The sequence below is a fragment of the Medicago sativa genome, chromosome 4, assembly GCF_051527215.1.
Source record: "Medicago sativa cultivar Bolivia chromosome 4, Bolivia_mono, whole genome shotgun sequence".
NCBI classification, from domain to species: Eukaryota; Viridiplantae; Streptophyta; class Magnoliopsida; order Fabales; family Fabaceae; genus Medicago; species Medicago sativa.
Window position 1 is genome coordinate 92,966,510 of NC_140752.1, and position 22,561 is coordinate 92,989,070.

Below are 22,561 nucleotides of genomic sequence, written 5' to 3' on the forward strand. Positions count from 1 at the left end.
TGTGTTTCAAAACTTAATAATTAAGAAAATATCATGCTAACCTGTATTTTAAAAGACCTTATTTAGAAATTCAAAAATATTTGTTATGTTTTGAAAAAAAAGTTATAACTTTTTTATGAAAAATGTCCTTTTTTAATTATTTAGAAGACCTTAAAAATATAAATTTGAAAAAATGGCCTAAACCATTATATAACCAACAACAGAGAAAAATATGACTGCCTCAAAAAGTAAACAAAGAAATATGAAGAGGAATTAAAAAAAAATAACCACACAATCTAAATAAAATTCACATTTTCTTGATCTTTGTACACCACTCTTTTCACGACCCAATACAAAATATTGATTTCTTTATTCAGAACCATTATCGGATTTGTCTATAACTAAAGTAAATTCTATCTTTACTGCTTCATAACGAACTCAATTAATCAAATCATCTCAAAAATGATATTTCATATCAACGAAAAGTATTTTGCAATATCAGTAGCATCCACATCTGGTTCGTCAATGCCTCATTTTGAATCAACGAAAGGTTCAACCACAACTGTAGATACATCACAAAATAAAACTAATCCAATAAATCAAAACACATAATTGGAAATGCAACAACATAGTGCAATTTTGGCTTTTGGTTCCTATCACAAGTTAGCTATAGATTGCATTAAACAAAAACCTTTTTCGAAAGTTATTTTTGATCTTAGTCAAAAGATAAGATGGGTCAAAAGATGCATTGTTTTTTCTTTGATACCAAATTAACGTAGATAGACTTTAGGCCATTAATTTTTCCACCTTATGAACTTATTACGCGTCTTATTCGGATTCTAAAATCCAAAATATTTCAACGTATTTTTGGAGGTTTTATAGGATTTTTATGCAATTCGGATTTTAGAATCTAAACTGCATAGGTCGCGTGAGAAACATATAGGGTAGGAAAATAAACGGTCTAGACTTTATGGATGAAAGGATTTGTAATTTGAGACCCAAAATTCTTGATTTTTTTTTTTTTTTTTTTAAGTTTGTAAGGTTTTTGAAAGTTGGGTGCAAGAAAAAATACGAGAAAGCTAGCTTCATGTATATTTGGGAGTGTAAACAACAGTTTGTTTTTTAATTGAAATTTGTTTCGAAGCCCAAAAAGCTTTTAATAGAATAATTTTCAATGGCCCAAAGTCAAGACTACTTTCAAACTACTTTAATTTTCTAAATGAAATGATTTTCAAAGGCTGAAATGATTTTCAAAGGCTATTAGAATAATTTTTTATTAATTAATTATTTAAATATTAATTAAAAAATTCAGTCAAATTTCACTGTAATAAGAACAATATCGTAAATGTCCTCGTGAGCTTAGCTCAGTTGGTAGGGACAACGCATGGTAATATACAAGGTCCGGGGTTCAACCCCTGGCCACCACCAAAAGAACAATATCAAAACTATAAAGAGAATATATTTTTATCTTATTTGTCAAAATTATTTGATTTTTTTTGTGGTGGCCGGGGTTCACGTTGCATATTTTATGCATTGTCCCTACTAGCTGAGTTAAGTTCACAGGGACAATTATTTGATTGTTTGAATATGCCGGAAAAATATACAACAAAATACGATAAAATAAATATGCAACTAAGCGCACTAAGAAAGCGGATATATTGTGGAGAAACTGAGATTTCACTTGCGGAAAAGTATGACCCACCCTTTCATTCATACAATGTGATTGGGGAGGTTTATCTCCTTGTCTTTGTCACTAGTTGAGCGGTTGAGCCCCAAGCCGGACAGTTAATACATATTCTCATTTACCATTAAACATTGACATCAACTCACAAGGAGGAGTGTTATGGAGACTCTTTTTTTTAACGCACACTCTTTTATTGGGTGAACTAATGTTTATTGTTTCTACCATTGAATTGGTAATTCCCCACAGTTGGATCAAGTGAAATATTGTGAACTTGCTGATTCAATGGTGGGAAAAAAATGTTATGCATGATACAACCCTATCATACTTGTGTACCGTAGAATTTCGACTAAAAAAGGTAGTTAGCAAAGCATGGGATGAACAGCGCAGTAACACGGCAGGTTAGGTTTTAGGTGGAGTTTAATACCAAACACACCAGTATATGAACATGATAGGGGATTGTAACAATTTTAACTACAAAGACTTTTTTTTTTTTTTTGAAGAATACAAAGACATGCATTTGGTTAAAAAGTCAAGAAAGACAGAGTCGTATAAGGGACAGTCCAATAACTGGTTGAACTAACACACATTTGATTCAACTAAATATGTATTCAACCTCTAGAACTTGTCAATCCAATTTAATACTTGGAAAATTCAGCACTATAGGGTGGTTATGTGAAAATTACTACCCCATAAATGATTATTTTCAGCCACAATAATCCGACCACGCATGGAGCCCAACAACCTTAATTGTCATTGTCATTATATATTGACTTCTGAAGGGTTATGGATAAGTGGTGGATACCTTTTTTTTTTTGAAAGAAAGTGGTGGATACCTTATCACCTCCTACTAGTCTTCAAGCAGGTAGTGGATACACCGGTTATTCACTATATATATATGGGTGGATTATTTTCTATTCTATGATGGATGAATGGATTATGGATGGGGCCAATTTCAACAAGTTGTTTATCTTTATTTTAGAAAACCCAACCAAACTACAACAAACAAGCGTACTGAAAACCTCTTGCTGCAAATTTAGTTAAAACTAGACTTTTTTTTTTTTTTTTTAAGGCTTAACCTTCTCAAAGTGATGTGACAAATTTGAGCAAATGTATAATCCCAGTCTCTCAAAATCTTTTGTTAATTTAATAAAGCGTCTGGCACAACTTATTCTCAAATTTGTTGGAGTTAGTTGTTACTACCTCCGTCCCAATTTAATTGACCTACTTTGGTTTTTCACACAGATTAAGAAAAGTGTATAAATAAAGGGGAAAGTGGAATATATTGTATTAGAAATGATAAAAGTAGTATTATTTAGTGTTATATTGTATTGGGAATGATGAAAGTTGTATTGAAAATTGAAATGAGTCAGTTATTTTGAGACACTTTTTTTTAGAAAATGGGTCACTTATTCCGGGACGGAGGGAGTACCTGTTACTGTAAATATAATCCTTAGACAGTTTTTACTATCAAATTATATATTATATATTTACATATAATCAAAGGACTAGAAGTCTAGGAGGGTCCGTTCCTTTCAAAAGCCTATCTCTATATTTTGGAATATAATCTAATCTAACTACTATTCCTAGCGAGCACTGCATGTGGTTCGAACCAATCAATTTCATTCCGCAACATGTGACTGACTGCTTGCTAAGGATACCTCGTGAGCAAACCACTGCATTACGTTAGACTAGACAAATGTGTATTGAATAAAGTTTGTTTGGTTGTAGGGACAACTATGATCGGTCAGTGTTCACTCTAAGGTAGAAACAGCCCATACTTGCATTCACGGACCAAGGTTAAACCTGATCATCATATGAATTTCCTTTCATTATGTGCAGTAGAAGGCGTTGTAAATTGACGTGCAATCACATAATTTCAACTCCATCATCAAGGCGATGTCTCAACAGGAATGAGACACATTAGCAACTAAATGGCCCTTTTAGCATAGCTCAAGTAGCCAAACATATGCCAAATTAAAAAAGGCATTAAATTAAGGTGGCCACTGGCCAGTGTTCAACTTCCATGTGGACAGCAATATGTAATGTGCTTTTTAGATACACATGGAAGGTAACCTTTCAATTTCTAGTTTTCTACCACCGTACCTCTTCTTTATAATGCAAGAGACTTACAGAGGTGTGTTGTTCCACACAACCACTCTAGAAATTGTAAAAAAATATAAGCAGTGGTCTTTATTTTTTTTATATAGAAGCTTAGCATAACATAGTGGTTCTCCCCGTATCATATTTTATTTGCTTCATTGGACCAAAAGTGTTGCACAGGTACACCAACTTTACTACATCAGGTCACGCTTATATGTAAACAACCATTTCTTAATGCAAGAAATATATGTATATCTTCCAATTTCAAATTGCCCCATACATTGAGTGGGACTCTTTCTAAGTATGTGGAGTGACTCTATGATCTATCACTTTATCTAACCTTCTAACCTTCCCTTGGATTTTTTTTCCCTTTTTCGATTGCTATTGAAATTCAGATAATGTTATTATTGTATTAGTAAATGGTAGAAGTAAATTACAAAGGGAGTATTGGAGTAAATAAGTAAAAACTCCCCTATTTTACTGATGCCTCCTATGAGTACTGTGATGACTCCTACCACGATGTGCTGATAACTGAGATGATTGCATCCATTCACCTCCTTGAATGAAATTCTCCGCTGAATAACTCGTTACATGTTCAGCGGGAATTTTACTGCTCCAAGACACCCTCTGAGACAAATCAGAACCAGCACCAGTATTCTCAAATTCTCCATAATAAAGTGTCTTAAGTGCAAAGTTACCACTCCATGGCATCCAACCCTGAGGTGTAATAAGGACTTCTAATATCGAATGAATAAAAACTGTTCTAGAATACTCCTTCCATGGCCTTCCCAAATAGTTTTTATGCACTTTAGGATTACTATGATACAATGCCATGTAATCCTCAGTTCCATTAATCAAACAGTTCTGGAAAACAAATCCTGTACTCTGTGCAGGGTCGGTTCTACCATGAGCTGTGATGGCATTGTTCTCACCCTTCTCTGGCTTGAGTTGTCTAGGACGAACCAGGATTTGACAGTCTTGGAAGATTACAGCTGAGTTTCCAAAGATAAAATCTACATTGCCTACAATGCGGCATGATTTGTAGAATTGGCGCAGAGAATGAGCATAAAGAGTATCTTGATTTCCTAAAAATTCACAATTCTCAATTACAGAAAGATCACTGTCTAATCTGAATGCCACTGCTTGGTGTGCATCAGGACCTGCTGTGTTTTCGATCGTTAGATCCTTTGCCATGAATCCATCGCCAAGAACCGCTGCCAACAAAAATCAAATAACCCAATATTAACAATACTACAATAACAAATTAACAACCATGCTTTCATGCATACATACTTAAGGCATGTGAAAGTGAAGGTTCACTCAACATGTAAATAACAGATTAAACTTAAAATCAGACAAATCAAAATCAAAATAATGATATTTCAGCACATAATTCTTACAATGAGGTCTTAATCAATTTTTTTTAAATAATTAAAAGTTTAGATAAGTTAAATTCAGAAGCTAACACGTTACACAAAACCCCATGCCTAGCAAGCATACAAAGGTTACATTTAAAGTATTCAAAACTGGTCCTTCTAGTATATAAATTCAATCTTTAACAAATGAATCAACCTTTTTAGGTCATCTTTTAGTATTTTAAAATTATTATTTCTTTGTATGAATGAGTATTCTTTGCACATAAATACATATACTAATCTTCGGGTGGGACTGCACAAAGTAGACTAACACTGTTTTTTTTTTTTGTGTCCGGAGTTTAAATACCGATTTTACACTTATTATGCATTGTCCTTAACAACGGAGCTAAGATAAACTTAATATTGTTTAAATAAGTATGATTTGAAATTTCCTTCAAAAAAAAAAAGTATGATTTGAAATTAAAATTAAAATAAAAATATAGTTACCTACGGTGGCAGAGTTGTAAGTAGTCATTCCGGGCTGGCCCACATTAGCAGAACCGGTAATAACCGTCTTCCCGATTCCATCACCTAAAAACACCACGTTTCTCTTCTCCAACGGAACCCTAACGGTTTCCTCATAAACCCCTTCTTTGATATATATAACAAACCTCTTCCCGTCAATACCGCTATCCGGCGCAGCATTAACAGCTTCCTGCACCGTCTTATAACAACCCTTCTCCCCTCTCTTACACACCGTAACATCCGGCGTCAGCTTCGCCGGAATCCCTATGCCAGACACCGATCCTCCTCCCGATCCAGTTGCCTGCCATAAACCGTCGCGCTCGGTGGTTGGCGGCTTCCACAACGACGTGTCTTTTCCATAAACGTCGTAGGAAAACACCATGGCAAGAGCGTTACTAGAGAGGGTTTCAAGGGAATCGATAAACGACATAGCTTCACCGACAGCGTGTGTGTCGTTGGCGTATTTCAGGCTGTTCCAGCAGTCGTACTGGTAAGCTAAGGCGGCGGTCAACCATGCTCGAGCGTCTTTGATTTTTCCATGTGTTAAAGCGTCGTTGGAGAGAGAAATGCGGTGCTGTGAATTCGTTAGTATTTCGATGCAGGTGGTGGCAGCGACGGTACGGTTACGGCTAGCTGAGGAAGAATCTAGAATAGCCTTAACCATGGATTGTGCGGTTACGAGATTGGTAGATGAGAGGTTGATGGCGGATTGGAGAATTTGGAGAGCGGTGGGATTTGGAGGGATATGGGCGAGTGATGATTCGCATTGTTGTGGAAAGCGGGTTGCTTTACAGGCTTGTTGGATCTCTGAGCCGGCGTTTGGAGAGACGGAGGGAGAGGGAGAGGGAGTGGGTTGGTGGTGGTTGTGGTTATGGTGGCGAGTGGCGGAGGAGAGAGTGATGAAAAGGAAGAGAGATAAAGTGAAGAGAGAAGCCATGTAGAGAGTGGTTATTGCGAGTTTAATGGGTTTGTTCATGGTTGTGGTTTTATTTTATACAGCAATTGTGTATGTTTGGTCGTAATGGAGTATTATGTTTTAACTTTTTGGTCAAAATATAAATTTGGACGGTTGTGCTTTGTTTATGGTAATTCATTGATTAATGGAGAATTCTTTAATTAATTAATTAATTAATTAATGTTATTACTACTGTTTATTGCTGGCTCGTGGTCAAGGTCATGGATTAGCATTTTGTTGTCTCGTGATCGTGAGTTCAGAAACGGTTCACGTGTTTGTTTTAATGGAGGAGAGTGGGTGATGAGGACGTGGCCACTACTACTACTGAACTGCATTGCACTCCACTCTCTTCTGTTTTCAATATAGTATATGGCTATATGCACATTTTTTATTTGGAGTATACTATATGGTTCATGAATTCTATTTCTCTACAAAATTATTGGTTTGTTTAACATAATGTGTATTGCTGGTTGCTACAGAGTTTTGAACTTTAAAGAGACATCACCGACGAGTTAGTCACGAGTTGGTGGTATTTTCTAATTTGGCTGTTGGCTGCTGTGTTGAAAAGACGCATTAATATCTTAATTTTTCGTCCCTATAAATATGTTAATTTTTCGTTTTAGTCCCTCTAAAATTTTCCTTCAACTTTTAGTCTCTATAAAATTTTCAATTACTACTTTTGGTCCCTATTTTTAATTTAATTTTTGTATTTTTTAATGAAATTGTGCAGAAATGTGTAAAATATTCTAAAAAAATTTCCTAAAAAAATTAGAATTTTTTAACAAAACACAAATTAAATATGAAATTTTAACCTTAAAACATATAAAAATTCATATTAAATTCATGTTTTGTTAAAAAATTCTGAATTTTTTTTTGTAGAGATTCTTATAATATTTTGAATTTTTCTGGAAATTTTTATTAAATAATATGAATTCTACATATGAGTTTACTTTAAAAGAGGGATCAAAAGTAAAGATTGAAAATTTTATAGGGACTAAAAGTTGAAGGAAAATTTTAGAGGGACTAAAACGAAAAGTTGACATATTTATAGGGACCAAAAACATATTTAACCCTTAAAAGTATAAAAAAATTCAGAAATAAAATGAACATGTTCATAATCCTCATCTTCTTCATTTAAATCTTCATCATCTTTCTCGAATAAAAAAAATTCTACATAAATATATCCTTAACCCCTTTAATCTCAAACCAATTTGTTGAATAGTATATAATGTTACGTGTATTAAGAACAATACTCAAAAAAAAAAAAAGAACAATACTTAAAAACTAACAGTGAATTTTGAAACGAGTTTTTTGTCCAAATCCATTTTCACATAGATACCGATAAATCAACCACGAGATTGATTAAAAGTCAAGTGGTCTACCTTGAACATGTTACCTAATGTCTCCCCAACACATCAGAGGAAATTCCTATTATTAAGCTACATTGGAAGATCACATGTCCTTACCCATACAACAACATGTGTGGATTAAATTGTTGTTGCTCCAAACAAGGGTCTTCAATGTTGAACGATCAGACAATGATCAACAATTAATCAAGGTCCTTAAAAAAACATGTTTGTAATTTTCCTCAGCAGTGAAAAGCGCCATACATCGATCTTTTGGAAGCCCACCATTATGATGTCCCCCTCCATAGTCCAAAAAGTTCGTAACTTCACTTCCACGAACCCACTTTCCACCTTTTTTCGCAATAGATGCACCATCAAAGTGCGCTTCCACAAAAACACCATAGTTTGAACTCATCCCCAGTAAATTTGGTATCATACCACTCTACATCCACCTTACCAATGAATTCCATACCTTTGATATTCTTTTCAACTATCTTTTTAATTATTTTCTTCTTTTAATCATAAACTGTTTTTATAATGTTAAAAATAGTATTCTTTATATGTGATTCATTCATGTGTTATATCGATACAGTCTTTTTTTTGGTTACATGCTGATACACAATCTATGGATAACTATTGGATTACAAATGTTTTTTTGCACTCCAACAAATTATCAATGTTCAGTGTGATTAAAAATAGAGAAAATTATCAACATTTGTTTTTAGTTCTTACAAAGAAATTTTTACTCTTTTTTTTTTTGACAAAAAATAAATTTTTACTCTTAAAACATTCATTCGGACATATTTTTCACCATCAACTTTTAAGACGCATTTAATACAGTTGATTCTTCACATTCACAATTTTTGAGGCAATTACCGCATGGATTTTTCGGAGGGCATATGGTATTTTTTTGAAGAAGCTAAACTAGCCCACCCAAATTGACACCGAGAGAATCGAACCTAAGACCTCAAGGAGGAGCACACTCCCAGATCCCAAGCCAATACCACCAGACCAACCCAAATGGGTTCGGAGGGCATATGGTATTGTCAAAAACTTAGAAATTACTAGTAGTTTATTAATTCAATAATTTTTTTAGTCAAAATTGCACAATTTTATTTCTTAACTTAATTCAGATCAACCTTTTTTTTTATATTTTTTCTTCCGTTTAAATTCTTTATCCTTTTAAATATTGACATTGTTATCCTTTTTGACTAAAAAATGTAAAAAAAAATTAAATAATTAAATTTAGGGAAATGTTAACTTGTGCCCTTAGGGCACATGTTAAGAATTCCAATAATAGAAATTATGTATTAAAAATTGTGTTAATTTATTTCTCAAATAGTTTAATATTAATTTTTTTTTTCATTAAATTCTTACCATTAATGGAATGAAATTAATGCTTAACATATGTCATAAGGGCACAAGTTAACATGACCCTTAAATTTAAATATAAATGAACCTCACCAATTGACAAAATTATTTAAGATAAACCAACTTCTATATTAGTATAATAATTTTTGACCAAACATTACCTAGACCCATTTCCTTATCAATAGGAAGGTCAAAAAAAAAAAAAAATATTAATATTAAACTAAAATGTGTAAAAAAAAACCCAAAAAAATAAAATATATATGATTATCGCCCAAAAAAAAAAAAAAAACAAAAAGAAGAGGAGCCCGCATCCCGCACTCCACCGCAGCTTTGATTGATGACAAAACCGCAAACTTCACTCTGCTGCTACTGCTAGTGCTACTTACTACCCTCACTCTCCAATATCCTAATTTCATTTAACCATCGTCTTCTATGCACGGAAAGAGATAGGGTTCCTTCTCCATTCCGAAGTTCTACTACATCTCACTCGTAAGTCCTCTTTTAACATTCTTCCATTCTAGGGTTTTCCTTCCATTGTTATTGGAATTCTATGAATTTAAAGCCTTGTACTCTATTCTGTTTGAATTTTCATTCTATAAACGTAAATCTCACTCGTAAGTCCTCTTTTAACATTCTTCCATTCTAGGGTTTTCCTTCCATTGTTATTGGAATTCTATGAATTTAAAGCCTTGTACTCTATTCTGTTTGAATTTTCATTCTATAAACGTAAATTTGGAACGAACCGCTATTGTTGTTTTGTGAATCTTCGAATTTATGTGCTTGCTTTCACTGTATTATTATGCTTTTATCGTGATTCTATTGTAGTGTAAAGTTAATTCATATCGTTAAGTAGAAACTGTTCAAACATTACTGGGCTCCAAGTGATATGGAGACTAGTAGCATGAGAAATAGACGTGCGGGCAAGTTTGTGAGCAGCGACCATATTTGATTATCTCCCAATATAAACCCCATAATTACAAATCTTGGGTACGGGTGTTCATTGTGTAATGCATTAATTCTGTGTAATGTAAGTAGGATTGACGCACTCTTGAATTAATTATTGTAGTCTTGTTTAACATCCCTTGCTTGACCATAGGTTATTCAATTGATATCGATGGACTAGTGCCCTGTTTGGATAAGCAACTTAATAAGCAATTATATCATAAATAATTATCATATAACTGTGCTAATGTATAAGTTATTCATATGACAAAAGATATGATAAAGTCAAACTATAAGCTGTTTTCATAAGCTATATTGAAGATCTTATGGAAATAAGCTGAAAACAGCTTATCGACATGTTATAAGTTGTTTTCATAAGCTTTCGCAAACAGTCTCACAAATATTTATGCTAGTAGATAAGTTCAATAAGTCAACCCAATCAAGTCATAATCCTATTTGTTGACCTGAAGATTAGGCGTTTTGTTTTAATCTAGAAAGAGTAACTTCAGTCTTTCATCCATATAAAATATACCCACTTGGATAGCTTTGATGCCGATACATCAGCCAGTAGAGTTGGAATTTTGGAAATCTCTACTGTGATTTAGTTCTATGTATCTCAACAAGACCAAGTGCTAATTGGATACACTTTTTCTGCAGTATTTTCTTGTCATGTTCATGGAGGTTTTACCAACTTACTCAAAGTAGCTGGTGTAAATATGTTCACAATGGCATTTGATCCTCTCACAAGCAATGTTTGACATTTTTCACAATTACCAATCTATATTGATTTGTTTTGGAGTCGAAGTTGTCTCAGAACAATGTCCTATTTTGAGTTATGTAGCCGACCCCACTTAGTAGGATAAGGCTTAATTGTTGTTGTTGACCTATTTTGAGTTAGCAGAATAAACCCCTGGCTTGTTCAAGAACTGGAAAGTGTGAGTTTTTCAACAGACACTAGTTTCCAATGCGCATCAAGAATGAGTGTAGAAGAAAATGAATGCAATAAACATTGTAGCTTTGATCTGTCTTGTGAGTGGGCAATGATCGAGTTTGAGTACTGTTAAATCTTATTGGTATTGTAATTTGTAAAGACGATGTATCAATTCCATCATGAATGTAGATTTTTCATGGTTTTTATGAGAATATGTATCCCTTGGAAGTGCTAGATTGTTGTAGTTGTTTGGAATTTGAAGATTCAAATTTTTCTCAAATGCATAAGAGGCTCTATGTAATTTTAAGACTTGCTATTGTCATTGGCAAAAGATTTAGGCGTTTTTGTGAAAAAACTAACTTATATCAGGCTGTGAGAACAAGGGTTTAAATAGGAATTATTTTGATAATAGTTATTTTAAGAACGTGAACCCATTCTACACCCTAAAAAACATGTGAATGATGCAATAAATAAACATTTTAATAAAATGTCAGAGGCTGGTAATTAGCTAAGGATATTTATGTGTGTGTGTGTGTGTGTATCTAGCTCGGATATGTTAACAATTGATAATACCTTCCCTAAAAAAAGGCCAAAACTTAGTTGCATTTCTTTAGGTGTTTTTCTTGTGGTTCTTCACATAAAATACTAATAACTATTAATGATTTTTCAAATCCACAATTTTCTCGAAGTTTGTTTTAAGCAGGAAAAATGAATTTTATGTGATGAACCACATGAAAAGCACCAAAGGAAATGCGCGTAAGTATTTTCCTTAAAAAAATTGCATCTAACAATCTATGTAAATACATAGTATCTCATTTGCAAAAGTTTGCAAGACTTGTCTACTTTGAAAAAAAATAATTATCACAGATTTCTGTTGTGGAAGAAAATACGCACGGGCCAACACTTAAAATAATGCTTTGAATTTCACCTCTTACTGTTATTCCTCCGTTTTTCACACTTATTTTTCATGTCTACCAAAAACGTTATAAAATTTGGCCTAGAAAAGAAAATTCTGTTTATTTGTCCTATGTGTATTATTTCTTTTCCGGGTATCTGTATGTTGAATTGTACAAGGCCTATGGATATTCTTTATCTTACAACTGTAAGAGCGATACTATTGTATGGAATGTGATGTTGGACCGTAAAGAATCAACACGAGAGTAAAATAAGCGAACATAGACGAGGATGTTGTGTTAGATGTGTGGTAAGACAAGACATGATAGAATTAGAAATGACAATATTTGAGAGAGAGTTGGGATAACACCTATCATTGAAAAGATGGCAGAAACTCGAATTAGGTGGTTTGGGTATGTAGAGAGAAGACATCTAGATTCTGCAGTAAGGAGAGTAAATCAGATGGAGAGTAGTCAAATCACTAGAGGCAGAGAAAGACCCTGAAAAACTATTAGAGAACTTATTAAGGATGATCTAGATATTAATGAGTTGGATAAGTATATGATAAATGATAAAACTTTATAGCGACGCTTGATCCATGTAGCCAACCCACTTAGTAGGATAAAGCCTGGTTGTTGTTTTGGATATTCTTTATCGAGAGGAGGAGATAGAAAGTAGGCATATAAGCAACCTAAGGAAGGTTTTCTATTCGTAGTAGTCATATCAAGTGAACTAATGCATTTTAAAACTGTTAATGATTCCTCATGGTCAGCTTGATTCACACAACTGCTAATCATTTCAGTCAACATTTAACTGAAAATCTGTATTTGGATAGGATGATTTTCTTTGCTTCTCTACTTGCATTGCTTCTTTTAAGATGTTTTATTTTTTAGATATAGACAATAGGAGAACTATTTTATTTTAATTTTTTTCTCTTACCCTGTATTTGTTTTTAGGAGGATTCCTGATCCTCCCTCATGTTCTATGTTCTTATTCTCTCTTGCTAAATTCGTTTTCGTTTTGATGATGATCAGTTATATTTGTGACTATGGTTTATGCAAACTGTGCTTGAAGCATCAGAGTTTGGGTGGATTTCAGTTTTCTGATTTTATTTATTTATTTTGTTATCGCTTTTAATTCAGAGCACTCTGCATTAACCAAAGTGAAGCTTAAGGCTCTGGGGAGTTAGATGAGCGGAGGTAGCAGAAAGCTATCTTCAAACTGGGATTCAAGAGATGAACCTGAATTTCCACCCGAGGGTAAGGCCTGTTTGTTTGTGTTTCTGCAATAGAAAAATGCATGTAAAAACATGTCTATAGATTGTTATGACGGCACAAGTTCTTCAGAATATGGTCACGATCCATAGAATACAGTTTGTGTTTTTTTTTTTTTCATATGTCAGATAGAGTTTTTGTATTTTTTTTTTACTAAAGTACTTCGAAAAGTATGTCCATATGCACCATAAGCAATTGCAGTCTGGGTGTTCCTTTACAGGTGTTACTAAAAGCAGTAGTTCAAGGTATTTGGAAAGAAATGATACGCTAAAACCAAGAATGAGGTTTTCACGCAAGGAGCCTTTTTCGGGAGTCAGAGGTTCAAATAAGGATGACGAAGACTACCAAGTTTTGGATGCAACAATTGCAAAAGACACTGATGGAAGCTACAATATGAAAGTGTCTCCAGGGTTTGAGGAATGGAACAATAGGGAACATAGTCAATATGCAAAAAATGATTATGGCAGGTCAGTAAAGTTTGTTTCCCATTAATATCTGCTCCGACCCTGATGTTGGAAACTAATGGTTAGAATATTATAACATCTTCTATATTATTTTAGAGTATCTCCGAGTATTAGATTTTATACTACTTATTATTATTTTGGTTTCTTCTTCATTTAGGATTGAGTCTAAGGATGTAGTATTTAGTCTTTTGTATCAAGTCAATATCAAGCATATTACACTATAGTAATAGTTCTTATTATTTCTCTCATTTTATCTAAAATCCCACAACTGCAATACTAATTAATGAAAACTGAGCTCAATAAGTTTAACCGGTGAATCGGTGATAATAAACTTGTATACGAGCGAACAGATAAAATAAAAAATATCAAATCAGTAATATTTAGTTTTTTAGTGATCATGTGATTTTTATGTGACATTTCAGTGGTTTCGAATCTTAACCATCAATGCAACGTCCTATAGCCCTAGATTAAGAAACTTTGGCTATGAAGAAGTTTAGAAGCTAAAGCTTTTAGGTCCTCTAAAAAAATGTACGTTGATTGTGGTTTGTTCCACACTCCCGTGTATTGTGTCTATCTGGGTTTGTCCTTAACAACTCATTTCTTTATAGATACCTATTTTCTTTGGTTAGAATGTAATTTTAGTACTGTTTGACTGCTTTATATTCCGTATCTTCAACTGCAAGGTAGTCATTAAGTTCAAACTATGTCACCTGAAAGAAATTTTCTATCTTTGAGATGTCTGTGTGTGGATATTTTCAGACGCAATTGGTTTTTTAATTATCTGCTTTTCTTTGGATATTGCCAGGTCTAGGAGAAGTAGGAGCCGGAGCCCTCCACATGGTTTTAGTTATTCAGCTGTCGATGATAGGAACAGAACGAGGGATGGCAGATTCGCACAACCTTGTAGAGATTTTGCTGTTGGGAACTGCAGAAGAGGCAGCCATTGTCATTTTCTTCACCATGATAAGCAAAGTTATGAGGATAGCAGGGAAAGTAAACACAGGCCAGATGGACCCAGATATTCTAATCCCCATGAGAGTGGGGATTATTCTCTTACAAATCGAAGATCTAATGAAGCTTGCATTTATTATGCAAAGGGAAGGTGTAGAATGGGAGAATCATGCAAGTATGTGCATCATGACAATTCTGATGGGTTTGATAAAATTTCGGCAGATGAATCATCTAGGGAAAGGGAAATTGATAGAAGGCACATAGAGCAATCATTCAAGCAGGGTGACCAGCATTATCCAAACCACATCAGTAACACTCCTTGCAAATTTTTTGCTTTTGGGAATTGTCGGAATGGTAAAGATTGTAGGTTTTCTCATGATAGGCAAGCATTTACCAGCCCTAGATTAAGGGATGATGGGTCGAGGAGTAATCAAGGTGAAGATCAGGTGTTGGATAGACCAAAATTGAGCGATTCAGTTGCTCCTAATGGAAGGCTAAGAGATGATAGATGTGGTTCAGATGGCAGAATGGCCGATGTAGATAAAGTTTGGGATGGTCCAATGCAGACTGATTTAGTTGCTGTCTCCGGTACAGTAAATTTGGTTGAGGACAACAAAAATGGAATCATAGGCACCCCAGAACCTGGATTCATGGCTTGGCCAATGAACGATGGATCGGGCCATAGCTTAGACAGGAACAGAATGCATAATGAATCACCATTTTCAATTGATAAGAAGGAAGCCAACTGTAGGACGGCAGAAAATGCATTTGACAACATTCTCATTTCCCAGTCAGTAGGTGGAGGCATGTGGCCTGGTGATGAACAGATGTCTCCTGATTGGAATTATGGTGCGAGATCTTCCAGTCATATTAAAGATGAGCATGTGCAGAGTAAGCAGCAAGTTGCTCCAGGTAATTATTTTATTACTGAAAAAACATTTGTCTATTGAAAAAACCATCTCATGTGCAAGTGGGAAAACAGAGGATACATATATGCCATTGTTATTAAATTAAAAGAATGTGTTCATTCATATATAAACCTTAATTTTTCTACCCTTTTGACAGGACAAGGACTAAATCACAATGCTCAGAATATAACTGCTTCCCATTTGGTTGGACAAAGTCAAGCAACAGCTTCCATTGTTCCCCCAGGAGCAAGAATTATTGAAGGTATACAGAACCAGAAACTTTCAACTGAGAAAAACTACATTGTAGAATCAAATATCATGAATGCAAGCCTATCACAAATCGGTTCTGGACATACTCCAACTCAGAACGGAGTCAGCAAAGAACAGCTTGCTCAACTTAGCTGCCTCTCAGCCTCTCTCGCACATATCCTCGGAACTGGTCAGCAGCTCCCACAAGTTCATTCTACTCTAAAGCCCTGTGATGCAAAGGCTACTCTCTTCGGAAGCAAAATTGAAGGGTCTGCTAATCCTGTTTCTATGACATTCATCAAGCCAGATCCTGCTATTGGATTGAAACAGTATGATCCAATGTTTGACAGTATGGAGCCCATGAATATTAGTGCAAATGGGGTCCCTCCAACCTTTTCTCCTAGTATAAAGATTCCAAAAAATGCAGTGGAAATTCCACCACTATTATCTAACCTAGGACAAAATTTTGATGATTCTCTTAAAAAGGAGACTAACGAAACGGTAGCTGAAGAAAAGCCAATCTCTCAATCTGAAAATAAAGTTACAGAAGAGAATAGTCCTATGGGAGACATGGACCAAAATGATGGACCTGATGAGGCCAAGAAAACAAAGGACGCGAAGGGGAGTCGTGCATTTAAATCTTCATTGGTAGAGCTTATTAAGGAGATTCTGAAACCAACATGGAAAGATGGTAAAATCACCAAAGAAGATTATAAAACAATTGTGAAGAAGGTTACTGATAAAGTAACTGGTACAGTACAGCGGGTACATATTCCTCAGACACGAGAGAAAATTGAACGCTATTTATCAGTTTCGAAACCAAAGGTTAACAAACTTATACAGGTCAGTGGTGGTTTTCTTACAGATTTCCGTCATATGTATGAAGGGTTCAAAATCTTGTCGCCCATTTAACTTGGTTTTATAGATGAATGTGTGAGTATGCATGCAGCTTCAGAAATCATTAATTTTTCTGGGGGGCATAATTTGATGTGGAAAGAGTTGTAGGATAGTTGTCAAAAAATGAGGTTAAATTTTGTACCTAGGTGTTCAATTTGTGCTATAGATTTTATATTTGTAACTAAACTTCATTAAATATATACATTGATCTCCCATGGGGTTTACGCTAATTATAATGAGACCCTAGTTTTTTTGAAAAATTACACCTACCAAATTCTCATCACTGTTCTTTTCTATGAAATGAAATTACACACATTTCTCCTATTTAAATGAACGGTTCAAATTAATTCTTTCTAGAGTGGTTGGTTCATACAAGGGGAGTGATTTTAATGGTTGAAAGGGGAGGGAGGAAGGGGAATAAAGAGGAGGAATTAAACTGTCCGGGAATTTTTCTTATCTCTTTTGTCAAAAAAGCTGAACCAAAAAGTTTAAAATGATCCATCCTTTCCTCTCAACCAAATAGAGCCTTAAAAATAACCAAGCAATTGAGGATGGTATAATTTTTCAAACAATATTTCTGTAAATAATGTGAACCTCAAGGTAGTCCAGTATAATTATTCTTAAATATATTGTAAAAAAAAAAATGAACATAAATTCGTTCTTAGATCCTTTTCTTAAGTCACTTTTTTATTTCTGACTTTTTTTTTGTTTCACTTGATTATTTTGTTGATTTTAACCTATTTTTTCGCAGAAAAAAAAATAGCGTCTCTTTCAAAATAAAGATGTCCTTGTTTTCATAGGGTAAGGTTGTTGCCTTGTCATTTGGTGACAAAGAGTTTCCAAGTCAAGAAACAAACTATTAGCTCACTAGGTTAAGGTTGCGTTTGTCTACTTCTACCTTATGCATTGGACCATCTTTTTCTTGAACCCATCATATTATTTCAACTGGTTTGTAAAAGATTATGAGCTCTATCCTACCCATCTCTTGTGTTGCTGCATTCGTTCTATTTTACTAGTTGAAGATCTCTGCCAGCTTCTGAATCTACAATTACGTTTGTGACATTTATAATGTCACAGTCAAACTAATGACAATTTAGCACTTGCTGATTTTCAGCTTGTCTAATACTTTATTCTCTTTTTGTGCAGGCGTATGTGGAAAAGGTTCAGAAGGCGTAGTGCAAGTACAGAAAGTTAGCTATGTAATATATTTACTATCATTACTATATTTTGCTATAATACTCTTTTCCTTGCGTATTTATTTATGCTTGTCTGATGCAAGAAGTTTTCTTCACTGCTCTCTTTAGATCCTCAGATGATGTATAATTTGCATAAGTCAAGCAACTGTTGTATAAATATAAACTCAGGGTTGTTTTCGTCTTTCATTTTCTTTTGCGAGAAGAATGTTAAGTGTAGTGCTGTGCTAACATTAGTTTACAAACCAAACATTAGGCAACTGTTATTTTTATGTTACCTGTTTGATGCAATTGAGGGAAGACACCATTTTCTCTTGAAATAATGGGAAGAGACATAATTTTGGATTTTCTGTATTTTGCTGCCCTAATATCTCCATGTTAACTGAACTCAAGTATGCAGTGTTTCACTCAACTCAACTCGGATCCCGTTCCATCTCCAGAACCAATCTTGTTTTTCTTGCAGTTAGAAGAAACTAGTGCAGTTGTTGTAGCAAGTAAACTGGAGGCATTGGATGAATGACTTACATTTTGAGTTTATGTTTTGAATTTGGTTTATTGATGTTGGAATTTGAGCTAAATGGAACTTTATTAAATGGGGTAATAGTCACTTTGGTCCCTGAAATTGTAATGAGTAGTCAAAACAGTCATTCAATGTATCAAAACTTCAAAGTAGTCTTTGATTGTGCATTTTGTTAGTCAAAATAGTCCTTAATATTAAAATATTTCATTAATATTGTCAGATTAGTCCTCCAATATACTTACTTATTGTCATATTAGTCCTTATAAATACATGTTTATTGTCATTTTAGTCCCTATATGAAAAGAGTTATTGTGAACATTGAGAGATTATTTTAGTGTCAATGACTATTTTGACTAACGGAATGCACAATCAGGGACTATTTTGAAATTTTGATACAATGAAGGACTAAAATGACTAATCATTACATATTCAGGGACTAAAGTGACTATTACCCCTTTATTAAATGGTATCAATTTGTTGACGGTAGTGACGGGTCCCCAAAGACCCTAAAGCATAATGATGATCGTTTCACATAGATGAGGTGTGAACATTCAAATTTTATTTTATCGAAATGAACATTCACATTTTTTGATCGAAATGAACATAACGCAATTGAATTTATCAATTTTACAACGTCTTAGCTCAGTTGGTATGGACAATGTATAATATATGCAAGGTCCGGGGTTCAAACCTCGGCCACCACCAAAAAATGAATTTATCAATTTTACACAATAAAATTAGTAGTCTGATTCAATTAATTTAAGGGGTAATAGCGATTTTCGACCCGGATGTGTATCGAGTAATCACAATAGCACTTCAATGTATCGAAATTTTAAAATAGTCACCGATTGTGTACTTCGTTAGTTAAAATAGTCTCTGCTATCAAAAAGTTTCATTAATATTGTCATGTATGTCCTTCAATATACCCACTTATTGTCATTTAATTTCTATATAAAGAGTTATTGTGAGTATTGAGAGATTATTTTAGCGTCGAAGACTAATAGAGTGTATAGTTAGGGATTATTTTAAAATTTTGATACATTAGGGGATTATTGTAACTACTCATCACACACCAAAGTGACTATTAACCTTAATTTAAATACGTTCATTCAGTTTGTTTGGTTATGATTTAATAGGCCCTCATTGAACCCAACTTAGATAGTATTAATTAAACAAAGTTCCTGCAAAAACAGTCCATGAAGTGTCACCTCAATCATACGAGTTTAACTTTATAACTTCAGGCTTCAGCCGACAAAGTTCAAACCTCTCATCCGAGACCGTTTTAACATGAAAATTAGTGTTGCTGTAACTATAAAAATTCTGCAAAAGCATAGAGCAAGTTTTATATTCAAAACCGCTACGGTATTGCATTACTGTCTTTTGGAATAACAACTTTAAAAGCAAACTGCTACTCTAACTCTAAATATCTCCATTGAAGAACCACTAATCGAAATGAGATTAATTAGAAGTTTTTATTTATTTTCCATTACAACGATAAATTAGAAGTTTTGTTTTTGTTTTTGTTTTTTCAATAGTTTGCTCCAATGAAACCAAGTTCATCTTCCATTCAGAATTCAAACTTTGATTCACCGCAGTGTAGCCCTTTTCACCATTTATGTTGGTGAATAAAAATTTGCTAAGTTACTCACCACTATTAAAATACTTTCTGTTAATTTCGTTGATCTATTTAGCGGTTGAAACACTCATTAATCATCATGGGTTTGAAGCTACTCACTATCCAAATCATTATTTTAGCCTAGTGTGCTAAGAAAGAAGTAAGAACATTAGTTTTTCATTCTAGACAAATAAATAAGAACATTAAATTTTCATTTTTCATTATAGAAAAATAAATAAGAAAATTAGATTTTCACATTAACTTTACATTCCTCTCTTTCTCTATTTAATGATAAATTTTGCCTTTTAAAAAAAGTAATACAGCATATGTACCAAAAAAATAAAGACGATCAAATATGACAAGGAAGCACAAATCACCATCAGTAATGACTTGTAAATTAATCAATCAAGATATATGTTCCGTACGCTTCTTCTTTTTCCACGAAATTATATTCCAATTCCAACTAAACCATAGTTAATAATTTAAAGCAAGTGACCAAAAAAAGCTAACCACTGATTGATTAAGCATGTATACAATTCACAATTTTAAAGAAATTACCTTTAAATTGCAATAAAAAATCTTAAATATGTGACTAGTCTATTCCATTACACGTAGTCACGTACAATAACAAAACATATTTACAAAGGAATGGAGCTTAGTTCAATTCTACAACGGAACGGGTCAGAAATCATATAGTAAGATTTAATGTAAGAATGGGTGGGGTAATGAAATTGTACAAGGATACTACCCTACTCCCTTTGTCCTATAATATTTGCCATATTTGTCTATTTTACACTAATTAAAGAAAGAAATATGATAAATGAAAGAAAGAAAATGGTGATTTTGTCCAATTATCCACATTAACTATTGTTTTTTTTCTTTTTTTCTATTATATATGGAGAGTGGAAAATAATAACTTAAAATTGATACGCGTAACATTAACTAGATGATACGGTTAATAAATAAGCAATTAGAATTACATTGAAAACTAAAAATGACAATTTTTTTAGACAATTTTTGTGCAATTGTAAAAAAAATTACGACACAAATGATAATTTTTTAGAAGGGTTAGTTTTTTTCTTTCTTAGTTTTGTCAGTTTGTCATTCCCCTTGATTTGTCGGTGTTTTTGTGGTTTGGGCGACGTTGCGACGACTCACGGGTACCATACTTAAGTATTTTTTGTTTTTGTTAATTATGGGTTGAGTATCTCTTATACTCTGTTTTATTTGATACATATTTGTGTAGCCTTTAAAAATGAATATGAGGCGGCTCAAACACAATACATATCACAAAATTCAAAAGAAAAATGGGTTAGGTTAGGATACAACTCCAAAGAATAGCTTTCCAAAGGCTATGTTAAACCAAACAAGGATAGAAGCACTTTTTCCTTCCTTTATCCAAAAACGGAAATATGAATTTCCTCACACTAAGCAAGTCACTATAGTCCGGACTCTGAGGAGACCATTTTATAAAGAGGTAGAGTTGAATTCTATGACAACCTTTAACTCTCTTTGGTATGGTGGTGGGAAAGTGAATGCATGGGGGTAGTGTCAGATTCTCACCCAATCCTCCTCGTAAAGATGTTCTTCCATATATACTATTCTTAAAAGTTAGTATCCTTCAATTCAATTGCACTACCCCACCCTTTTTTAAATTGTGCGAATTTGATCCTCATTAATCATAATCTTTTATTTGTAGTAAATATGTTTTTATCCTTTTTTTTTTTGAGGGAATATGTTTTTATCCTTATAAATGTTCTAATTTTTTTTGTTTTAACTTTGATAAAACATTTTTTCAACTTTTAATGTTCCAAAATCTTTCAATCATCATTTTTGTTTATACTTTTAAGTCAATTCATGTGTATCCTTCAAATTTTTGAATGAGTTTTTACAAGAATATTTATAAAGTTATAGGAATCTCTAAAAAAAAATATAGAATTTTTTAACAAACATGAATTAAATATGAATTTTTAAGCATATAAAACATAAATATTCATATTTGAGTTATGTTTTTTTTAAAACTTCTAATTTTTTTAAAGTGATTCTTACAATATTATAAACATGGTTGCGGATAGAAAAATCAAAATTCCAAATGATATACATGAGTTGAATTAAAAGCAAAAATCAAATGTAGTGATTGAGTATGAGAATTTTGCTTTGATTTTTACGTCGCTGTTGATTATGAGAAACTTCCCTTTTCTACTACTCATGTCAAATAATCGGGCACACTATTATAAATTACAAGTATCGGATAGCAAAAATTTCTACAAGTTGTGCACAAATAGCATGTGGCTAACCCTACCACATAAAATGTTGAAGTTAAGAAAGTTATTGAGGCCACAACTTCAATTCCAATTCCAAACAATGCGGCGTTTAAAATTGTTATAGAAAATGATCCTCTTCTCACT

General features: G+C 33.5%; 2 protein-coding genes across 3 annotated transcripts; one reads left to right on the top strand and one right to left on the bottom strand.

Annotated features, from left to right (window-relative positions):
- Window positions 1-4,153: 4,153 nt before the first annotated feature.
- On the bottom strand, window positions 4,154-7,173 carry LOC146933882 (putative pectinesterase/pectinesterase inhibitor 51). The gene is made up of 2 exons (XM_085705671.1): window positions 5,626-7,173; window positions 4,154-4,977 (listed from the first exon to the last, which is right to left on the bottom strand). The coding sequence occupies exons 1-2, from the start codon at window positions 6,617-6,619 to the stop codon at window positions 4,241-4,243; spliced, it is 1,731 nt and encodes a 576-aa protein (XP_085561797.1). The 5' UTR covers window positions 6,620-7,173; the 3' UTR covers window positions 4,154-4,240.
- Window positions 7,174-9,636: 2,463 nt separating this feature from the next.
- LOC146933883 (Zinc finger C-x8-C-x5-C-x3-H type family protein) lies at window positions 9,637-18,207 on the top strand. Of its 2 annotated transcripts, none has more exons than XM_085705672.1 (6): window positions 9,637-9,804; window positions 10,915-13,341; window positions 13,577-13,823; window positions 14,626-15,683; window positions 15,837-16,771; window positions 17,972-18,207. In XM_085705672.1, exons 2-6 carry the CDS (start codon window positions 13,272-13,274, stop codon window positions 17,999-18,001), a joined length of 2,340 nt encoding a protein of 779 aa, XP_085561798.1. In that variant the 5' UTR covers window positions 9,637-9,804; window positions 10,915-13,271; the 3' UTR covers window positions 18,002-18,207. The 2 variants fall into 2 exon arrangements, with proteins under 2 accessions (XP_085561798.1, XP_085561799.1); XM_085705673.1 differs by having other exon boundaries at window positions 13,225-13,341.
- The last annotated feature ends 4,354 nt before the right edge of the window (window positions 18,208-22,561 follow it).